We start from the raw sequence: 10,409 nt of genomic DNA on the forward strand, positions 1-10,409 counted from the left end.
TTTCATCCCCAGCGGTTCTTCCTGCCGGGTGTAGCGCCCACCGCAGACCCCGAGACAGGTGTGGCATCCCATCTTGACGCCGTACGGGAGGGTGTAGCAGCCAGGGAGCTGGACGAGCTCTCAGAGGCAGTGTCCCACTCGGATTGACTCTCTCCATCTGTCTTCTCTGGGGCTTCCTGGTCCCAACGCATCCGCTTACGTCGTCTCTTGGGTGTCGCGTCCATTTCTTGTGGCTCTTGGCTCTGTGTCTGCTGTTGCTCCTGCTCTTCGCGTTTCTGCTGGATCTTACGCACTACTTCAGCGCGTTCCTGTTCCAGTTGCTGCGTCTGCACAATCTCCTTGTAGCTGCGTGCCGGTGTCTTGTCCCCAAAGGCATCGCCGCGCTCGGGAGACAACATGCGCTCGAAACGCCGCTTACGGTACGCGTTCTCGCGGTCCACGATGCGCGTGTTGACGAGTCCTGATCCATTGGCTTCCCGTGCCTCGGCGAACGGGTCGTAGTTGTCGTCGATAAGCCCGTCATTAGGCTGCGTTTTCTTGGCTCGAGAGTGATGGTCATCTGCACGTTGTTCCTGATCACCCTCGTCTCCCTCTTCTGTGACTGTCGCGCTGTAGCCAGAGAAGCGATCACGACTGGAGCCGTAGATATCCTGGTCGAACTGCCCCGTGGAGGACAGACCCACGCCCACCTTCTCGTCCTTCTCCGCCATGCTTAGCTAGGAGGTCGCCGTCGAGCTTTCTTGGTTGCCGAGCTGGGATCAGCCCAAAATAACCTCGAAGAAAAACCTTATTTGATGTGGAACACATGAAGCGGTGTGCAGGACATCTTCTAATATCATCTTTTTTTGTTTTATCCAGAGTATACAACCGGAGGTACAAATCACTACGAGAACATATAAACTGTATTATTTAATATGCAAGGAAATTATAGAAGGGTTTAAATCACTTGTCAATATTAATCACCGTGTATATGTTATTAATATCCAATGCATGTTGTTTTAGTCATTTACGGGCGACATGACGACCAGCACTCTGACAATGATATAATCATACAGGAACGAATTACTACCTACGGGCGACATGACGACCAGCCTCAGTATTTTTCAACTGCCACACCCCACAAGGGCAAAAGCACCACCGTCGCAACCACAACCTTTCCCACTCGAACGCCCTACAAGTTTTCTTCCTTTTGTGATCATTACGACCAGAATCACCACCGTCGCAGCCACAACCTTTCCCACTCGAACGCCCTTCAAGCTGTCTTCCTTTTATTATAGATACAACCCCCTTAGATATTGCCTACACCTATTGCTTTTTTTTTCATTTAGTTAACCAACATACTTTCCACAGTTAAGTCTTACGTTACCGTCCCAATTGTGACATGCTCAAACACAACGTCGCTGGTATTCGTTGTGGTCACTCGTCGTAACTTTCATTGTGGATTTACGATCCAAGGGCACATTGACTTGTGTTTATTTTACCACTAAAGTCTCCCACTCACTAAAGGTTCCGAAATCCATGTCACTTATTCAACAGCTGTAGCAAGCTCGCGCGAGCGAGCAGGAAAAAACAACTATTATCTCTGTTCCAGATATTCGGCAGCGTGTAGGGAGAGCGGGAACTGTTCGTGGGGTCTTCCGTCTGAATGGTAAATGCTCCTTCTCTCGTGGCGTCCATCTCAACCTGCTCACTCGTGGACTTTCGAACGGCTTCGTCGACGCTGAACACGCTTACACACGCTTCGCAGCAACGATTTACATTCCGTGTGACGGTTTGGAGCGGAAACCTTGACGATGCGCGTTTCGTGGTTGGAAATCTCCTGCGACTGCGCGCGATTGAGAAAGTGGATCTCTGGAACGGGGTTCTGTGCGGGTCCTGCCACCGTGAAGACATCGATGTGATCGACGATACTCACCTTATCGGACTTGGTGTGCAGGAGAACGGTGCTGCTCCATAAAACGACCCATGATGGCGCAGCTCCCGAAGCAAAACTGGGGTGATGCAGAAGTAGTGATAACAAAGTAGGACATATTGAAAACGAAGCTAGTAGGAGTATACCGTAATAGCTTAGGAACTGCGAAAAAGTACATAGTGGGACTACGGTAGCTGGTGGGATAATGCAAGTAAAACTTCTGTCAATTTTGAATGCCAAACTAAATGCTTATGTGTGCACAATTTTGTACATCACATTTGGTTTAAATAGTTCTCGAAATATTGGTTAATGAAAACAGCTCGATTCATTCACAAAGTTTCTTTCGATCGGATTTGCACCATGTCGCCTAAGGAGAATACCATTGAGCGCAACAGGAAAATGACCAGAGAGAAGTACCGAGCTGCATTGGAAACAGAGCTGAATAATGCGAGGCAAGCTCGCCGAGAGCGAAAGCATCGGAATTCTCGGCAAACTGATGATATGGGCCCTATATCACATGAAGTTCTCAATCGTGTACATAGTGAATGCGCGCTAAGGCTCTCTAACGAGAGTATGGGAGAACAAGTCTGCAGCGTATGTGATTGTCTGCACATTGCAGCCGAAGTTACTGTTACGTCTGTCGCACGTTCGCCCGTACTAGTGGATGCAATGATAAAGCAACTCCATTCCCAGCGAACCTTCCGGACTCTCTTCGTGCGTACTACAATGTGAAGGACTTATATGAGCCGTTCGAAGGAATCTTGTTATCACGACGTGGAATGGAAAAGAAGGCTGGAGTTGTTCGTCTTCAGATTTGCAATGCATGCCGTCCATCCCTACTGCAGAAAAGGCTTAAAAGCTCCCCAAAGCTCTCAATTGCTAATGGACTTTTCATTGGAGCTTTACCGTCAAGATACCACGACACAACCGCAACAGAAAATGCGATGCTGAATTTGGCTCAGCCTACGCGGCTTTTGGAAGTGGTTCGTTGTGGAAACACAGTACTTTACGTTCTCACATTTACTACTTTCGCGCCGATCCATCTACACCTGCTCACTGGTTACCAAACGAAATAGTATCACAAGGAATTATAGGAGTTACAATGGCTGGTGCGCTAACGGAAGAGCAAAAGCTGCGAACAATGAAAAAATACAAGGCGAGGCCGGAGCGACTGCGTGGACAACTTGCATTGTATCTCGCGAATAACCGCCTTTATAATAATGTCGAGCAGCGCTCTGAAGCTGGCTGGGCTTCTTATTCAACAACTGTGGTTTTGGATCGGACAACCGACCGTCAACACGATTCTAGTGGTGATGGATTGGACAAAGCCACTTGGCGTCATAAAGCCCCAGTCCCAGCACACTGCAATGTTGAAGTACAGGATGAACTCTACGAGCAAACTTCCACGGCGTTGGTAAGTGATTTTTCCTGTCCAGACGACTTGGAGGTAATTCGACAGGCCATCAACGCACGAGACGTCGTTGTATTTCGTTCTTCAGACATTCTTTCTGACTTTGACCCAGCATTTTGGTCGCTGTCGTTCTGTGAGCTATTTCCTTATGGTCGCGGGGGATTGAATGAACCACGGCAGATCAAGATCGGATTACACGAATTTATTCGCTACTGCTTACGTTTATCCACGAGGAAGCACGTAAAGCATCCGTCATTTGCCCTACTTGGATTTGATGTGATCGCACGTCACCGAGCTATACTAGCTATATCGATTCGGGCTAAACTAGCTCCAAGAGTGTCAATTAGTGCTGCTGCTGTGACGCGCGAAGAACTGAATAGTCACATTCAATACCAAATAGAACGACTGAACGCATTAGCTAAAAATCGAGCACTGCCCACTCAGTCTGACATAAATCGACATGTTGCCGACTTGTATTCTGACATTTCCACGGGTATGAGATCTTTCTGGGGGTCTAATGACGAAAGGGCAGAAGCAAGAACGAATTTGTTCGCAATGCAGCTGACGGTTGGAGAACCGTCGCTGTTCTTTACCGTATCACCGGATAGCTCGCTCACGTTCCGGGTCGCAAATTTTTCTGGAGACATGGAGACAGAACTACTGGATGCGGTTCACAGCACTTTGAACCGTCAAATGGAAATTTCCCGAGCTCGCCTAGGAATGATTGCCACTCAAAACCCTGTTGCCTGCGCAAGGTAAGCATTACAGTCACTAATGCACAACACAACATTAATGATTATTATGTTGTGAACAGATACTTTCATCACATTATGGAAATTATTATCGACGTTATATTTGACTGGGACCAAGTCCTGCGACGTCCGAGAGGACGGGGAGGGCTTTTTGGTACTACAGAAGCTTTTTTTGCCTCCACGGAGTCTCAGAGCTCTACAGGATCACTTCACGCGCATATCATGGTTTGGATTCGTGGTATGCCCAAAACGCTGGAGGAATATAAACGTCTTCGGAGCAGTGACAACTTCCAACTGAAGCTACTGAGTTACGTGAACTCTATTCTTCAAGCAAGTTACCCAATTTCGACTGATTGCTGCCCTCACTGTCGTGAAAAGGCTATATGTCCCGTGCCTGTTAGCCAACAAGCATTCAAAGTGCCTTTCAAAGGGTCTACGCGTCCCACAACTTCCAAGTGTCAATCTTGCAATCCTACGTATGGATCTGACGAACTCGCACGAAAATGTATCTCGAAATTGACCGAGAACCAGACCGATCAAAATTCTGCAGCTGAATTTACCCGGCTGGCAATGCCACAACCGTTACCACGCACAGTAGATCGCGATTCATTGCCGGCCGTCAATTCTACTCAAGCTCTTCTCACATACCAAAACCATCATTGGTTTCACAGCAAGTCGTGTTTCAAAAAGTCCAAGCGAACTCCTGCTGGAAAGAGCTGTAGAATGTTTTTCCCAAAAACGACCTGTCCTAGTACAAATTGGACCGACGTAGGATCGCTGGAAATGAGAAGAACGACAGGAAGCGAGTACCTGAGCCCATACATTCCTGTAGTGAACGAAGTGATAAAATCAAATCACGACCTCAAGGTTCTAAGTGCTTGTGAAGGTACGCTCCCTCTCAAGAATTCCTCTATTTGACTAGTGCTTATCTGTAATGATACCTATAGGCCCACACGTCGCATTTTATATGATGAAGTATTCGACGAAGGCACCAAAAGGATGTTGAAAACCCTTTGGCGCTACATATTGGAGCCTTCGATAGATCTACAGCAAACTCCGACCCAAGTTTGGATAATATTCAAGCTGGTCGTCGTCGAATGCAGTCAATGTGCTGCTCATTATCCAACGTCCATGAAATTGCTGCTCCGATGGCTAGTTTATACCTGCTACGCGGTTCGGCATTTTACGCTTCCACTTTCTTTGGAAAAATCTTCCTGAATTCGTTCTCCACCGCTCTTTTTGGTTGTGAAAGAAGAGAAATTATACTGGCGGAAAGCGAAGATGGGATTGAGTATAAACCTTCCAGCTCATATCTTGATTACGTATATCGATCAGAAGAACTAGCTTTGACCTCGGTTATGGAATTTACGTCAGCTTGGAAGAAACAACGAAACAAGACTGGCCTCAAGCTTAAACAAGGACATCCTTAATTGAAAACACATTCTCTGCATCGTCGAGATCATTCAGTAACTCCTGTAATTATCGGACCTCGACTGCCGGATTTCCGAGATCCTGGTTTATCGGATGATATCGAGCACAGCTCAAAACAAAAATGCTCATTTTATTCAGACCCTTTCGAGATCGTGCAGACTTTGGAGCAAATTTCACCTCAACAAACGCAATCTTCGAGCGCTGGTGGAACTCGGACGCAGCTGTGAAGGCGAAAGCATTCTCAAACCACAATAGTGATTTTTATGAAGCCCGCCAGCTACACAAAATAGCAGGCGATCACGACGTTCATAGGTATGAACAACTTCCGATGAAAACTCGACTTTGGATGTTTGTCCAGATCCTGACTTTGATAATGATACTGAAGATGGAATTGTTTGTTTCTCGAAACATCTGGTGACTACGACTAACATATTTGATTTAACCAAGTGCAAGCAAACAACATTCCTTGCTTCCCGATCTGGTACTCCTGCACTACGAAGACTCATTTTGCCGTATGTGCCCATATCTTCTCTCCGAGAGAAAATCGGTCGTATGGAAACTGTATACAACAAAATTACTTTAAGTCCGCACTCGGCATTACGGCCAGACCCCATATTGTGCCCAACAAGAGTGATGTATGATGCTAGTGCTGAAGATTCACCAGAGTGGGAAGCCCCAGCTGACGTTAACAACCGAGTTGAGCTTCAACCAAATAGCTCCCTTCGGGACACATCTCGTCATTTTAATCTGAATCGGAGGCAGCACAAAGCTTTCGTTCTTGCTGGAAAAAAATTAATTCAGTTTTTTCGCAATCAGCCCGGACAGCAACCGCTACGAGCTTTTCTCGGTGGAAAACCAGGATCAGGAAAGAGTGCTGTTATTCATGCATTGCAAGCACTTGCCAAAAGTTGGGGATATCCTTATGCAGTGCCACTGTTGCTTATCAAGGTGTCGCAGCCGAAGCCGCTGGAGGACAAACTATTCATAAGATGTTTGGATGGGGATTGAAGCCAAAAAAAAGCGTACGCAGCCGAGTCTGGAGCAACGTGAGCGTTTTGCTTAACTACGACTACTGATAGTGGACGAAATTTCAACTACAGATGTGAAGCTCCTAGGAATGATTGGCACCGAGCTCCGACTTCTTCTGAATCAGCCTGATAAACTTTTTGGCGGTATTGATTTCTTACTAGTTGGCGACTGGCTCCAACAACTTCCGATAGCAGGATATCCTGCTTTTATAGCAACACCACCTTGCCGGAATGATACTGAAGAATATCTAGCACGGACTCGTGGGATTACTATCTATCAAAGTGTGACAACTGCTGTAATGTTGGAAGAAAATATGCGGCATCGTACAGATTCCCAATGGAGCACTTTTCTCGACCGCTGGAGATATGGGGATTATCGCGAAGAAGACATCAATCGTGGTGTAGGGATTTCCAGATTCGACCATACGCCGACCTACTTTAGGTCAAGTATCGGCTCGGTCTGATAACCCAGAGCTTAGGAGCCAAGGATCACGGTAAGTACTCGGCGATCTGTCCGGATATGCTATCCGGACAGCCGCTGAGCTCAACGGTCGCCGGAACTCAGCTGAAGGGTCGGTAGAGATCCGAAACGACTACATTTCATTAGATATTTGTATGAGAAGCATAGGATTAAATAGGGGGGGCCGAAAGGGCTCCCAGAAGATAACAGAGCAGAATTTTCCTAGTCCAAGACACGTGTACACTTTTCCGGTAAGTCCCTGCATAGGGCTGGATTATGCCTGCCATCAATACTCGAGAGGCATAGCTTGTAGGGTATTGACTGGTAGCGCCAAGAGATTAGGTCGGTCCGGGTAGGACAAAGTCTCGCTACGCGCGAAAGAAAGTCCCGCATACTCAGCGGGCCGGTACGTCGGATAGCCCGGGTGCCGTAACACTTCTAGCTGAGCAGCCTCTGCGCTCGGTGACCTGTAAAAGCGCTCGCGCGCCGTCGTCCATCCTTTGGTGGAGGGCACAGGGTTGTGAACGAGCTCAGCCGAACCAAACTCGGCGGAGCCTCGGAAGTGATCTGACTTTGTTAGTCGGAACCGGGTGGAAGCGAGCCACTCGTCTGTCCCGGAAGGGCCGGACCGCGAGGGGACCACCCTCTGCGCAGGCCATACAAACCGCCGACCTAACTCGGCGATTCGTTGTGGTTTGTGTAAGTAATCCACATCTGACGATATTTGTGTGTTCTACTACACCACAACTGGTGCCGCGACCCGGGAACAGGAGTGTGTGCTTGTTTTTATAGGTGCCAGCTAACCAAGTTAAGAGGAAGAGAAGAGAAAGAGAAGAGTGAAGATGGTCAAGGGATCAGCAACTCCGAGCGACGGAAGCCCAGCGACGGCTGGAGGATCGCCTCTCGCAGGGTCGGACCCGGCGGATCAACGACTCATCGCCATGACGATGGAGGTGGGACGAACCGTCCAGTTCGACGAGGATGGCCAAGACCAGGAGAGCGAGAACGGAGATGCAAGTGAAGGAGAGTATGAAGAGAAGGCCGAGACCGCTGAGCTCGGAGAAACGAAGACTACCGCCGAGCTACTTGGCGAGGTGGAAGAGTTGACGCTGCAGGTGGGACGCATGGGAGCCCCACGTCCTGTCGAGCGCAACTTATTCGCCGAGCTCGACGAAGGTGCGGACGATGAAGAAGATGAAGAAGAACATGGCGTTGCTCAAGGGGACCGTCCGCCCCTTATTCCGAAAGCGACGAGGAACGCCGATACGCCGAGCGCCAATAAAGTGTTGGCTCGACTCGGCGAGGAGATGAGAACGAGATCGGAATGGATGATGATGTTCGCGCCTGTAGCGATGGCGCAGGCGAAGTGGCCGATGTTAGGTCCCGAGTTAACTCAGCCGGTGCGTGCAGCCAACATGAACCAGTTGGTGGAAGAAACTGTGTTGCTGTTGAAGGCGATGGGCTATCGGTGCAACAGCCGACCGAACAGCCTCATCCTGTCCGACTGGAGTCTGACCCGTGGCGGAGCCGAACTCTGAAGAAGCTGAGAGTGGCGTTTGGATTGGAGAAAGCCCCTGGTGGAACGAAGAAGGTGTACAGCCGAGTAGCCGAGTTCAAACCACTCGGCGAGGACCCGAGCAAGATTCCTTTGCCGAAGACCCCGGAGACGAAGAGACGTGAAGTGTTCCGCGCTACGCAAGGAGCTCCGTACTTCGAAGACTCTCACATGCTGACTCCACTGAAGCTAAACCCGACTCAGCGAGCGCCGAGTCGTGGGCAGCGAAATGTAGGTCGTTACCGTGAATTGTATGACGCTGCAGATGAGGCTGAGGCTTACGAGGAGGATGAAGAAGACGACGACGCCTTCAACGTGAGAGGTAACCGTGAAGAAACCGTGAAGGACTACATCCGAAACTTGAGCTTTGACGCGACTGAAGAGGACTCGACGCAGTACCTCGAAGTCCGAACCCACGCCTCGCTCGACAAAATCGCCGAGTTCGAAGGAAAGCGCTACCGCTCTGACGCGTCGCTCCAGTGGCTCAAGCGTTTCATCTACGAGATGAAGAGCACCAGGATGCCCCAAAGTGCATGGTGCGAGCCTTTCTCGCTATGCTTGGGACGCCCGGCGAAGAGTTGGTACAGGCAGCTGCCGAAGAAGACTCAGCGACGTTGGAAACTACTCAGCGAGGCGTTCCTGGATTATTATTGCTCACAGCTCGACCAATCCGCCCGCACTCGTTACTACTCGGCGAGACGTAAAGTCAACGAACCGATCTGCGACTTCCTGATCCGACTCAACGGGTATGCTCGGACGGCCAAGATCCGGTACGAGAAGGGTGGCGCCGACGCAGCTGACCATGTCGAACACTTCTTGCTGCATTGTGGTGATGACGATGTGATGGATTTGATGTACCCCTTGCAGTTGGAAGACATCAGTAAGGTGGAACAGATAATCAATCGTCGGATCCTCGGCGAGAAGCGCAAGAAGCAACGCGACCGACTCGTGATCGCACGAGGCCGAGATGACAAGCGGAAGGATCAGAGCCGCCGAGATGAGAAGCGAAGTCGCAAGGAAGAAAACCGCGACCGCCGAGTCACTGTCGTTGACGCTGACTCCGACGGAGAGGAACTCATCGATCAGAACCCGCCGAGTCCGTACAACTCCGAAGACGAATGGGATGATGAGGACCAGTCCGGAGGACACGACTCAGCGGAAGACGAAGACTACATTGACGCCGGCGTTTCCAATGATAAAGAAAATACACCGGACCGCCGAGAGAACTCGGCGGGAGACCAGAATGGCTCGTACCGAAGCTGGGGAAACTCAGCGAACCGACCTCCGCGACCGTACAACCAACGAGAACAGTCGAACCGTGGAGATGGATCACGCGACAACACCCAACGAGGACCTTGTGCAGCTTGTGGAAGAATGGGGCACTCGGCTCACTACTGTCGACGACGCTGCAAACTCTGCAGACAAGTCCATGAAGGCGGCCGGTGCGAGCTGTTTCGTCAATATGAGAAGCTGGCTGCGTTCGTGAAGAACTCTGTCGACAAGTCGCAAGTGCCAGAAGACCTGCAAAACCTTTACGCGCCGAGTGATTTAAACTCGGCGGCCCGCCAACACTGACTGGGTTGGAATATGCCGGGCTGCCACAGTCAGCTGAACCTGCAGTTGAGGCGAACTTCTTGTTTGCCTTCGTAGGCGAAGCAGGACGGCCCGAGGGAAGAAGCGGGGATGGCAATTGGATGTGTGAAATCGACGGAATTGAACGTGAGCTCGGTGAGACGCTCTACCATTAAACTACATCATCTTATTAATTATTAAGAAAATAAGTCGAAGTGGGATTTGAACCCACGAGTTAATAAATTAACTGATAGTTTAGCAAACTACTGCCGTAAACCTGACTTGGCT

The 10,409-nt window shown here is 49.6% G+C and overlaps 1 protein-coding gene and 1 pseudogene across 2 annotated transcripts; both read right to left on the reverse strand.

Annotated features, from left to right (window-relative positions):
- Positions 1-2: 2 nt before the first annotated feature.
- Positions 3-721, reverse strand: PITG_07775 (splicing factor 3B subunit, putative; the record flags this gene model as incomplete). The annotated part of the gene is made up of 1 exon (XM_002904646.1): positions 3-721. The coding sequence occupies one exon, from the start codon at positions 708-710 to the stop codon at positions 3-5; it is 708 nt and encodes a 235-aa protein (XP_002904692.1).
- A 9,607-nt stretch (positions 722-10,328) lies between these two features.
- Positions 10,329-10,409, reverse strand: PITG_26844 (annotated as a pseudogene). The gene has a single exon. The product of its transcript is annotated as a tRNA-OTHER (tRNA).

This window comes from Phytophthora infestans, genomic scaffold, assembly GCF_000142945.1.
Source record: "Phytophthora infestans T30-4 supercont1.11 genomic scaffold, whole genome shotgun sequence".
Classification (NCBI taxonomy): Eukaryota; Oomycota; class Peronosporomycetes; order Peronosporales; family Peronosporaceae; genus Phytophthora; species Phytophthora infestans.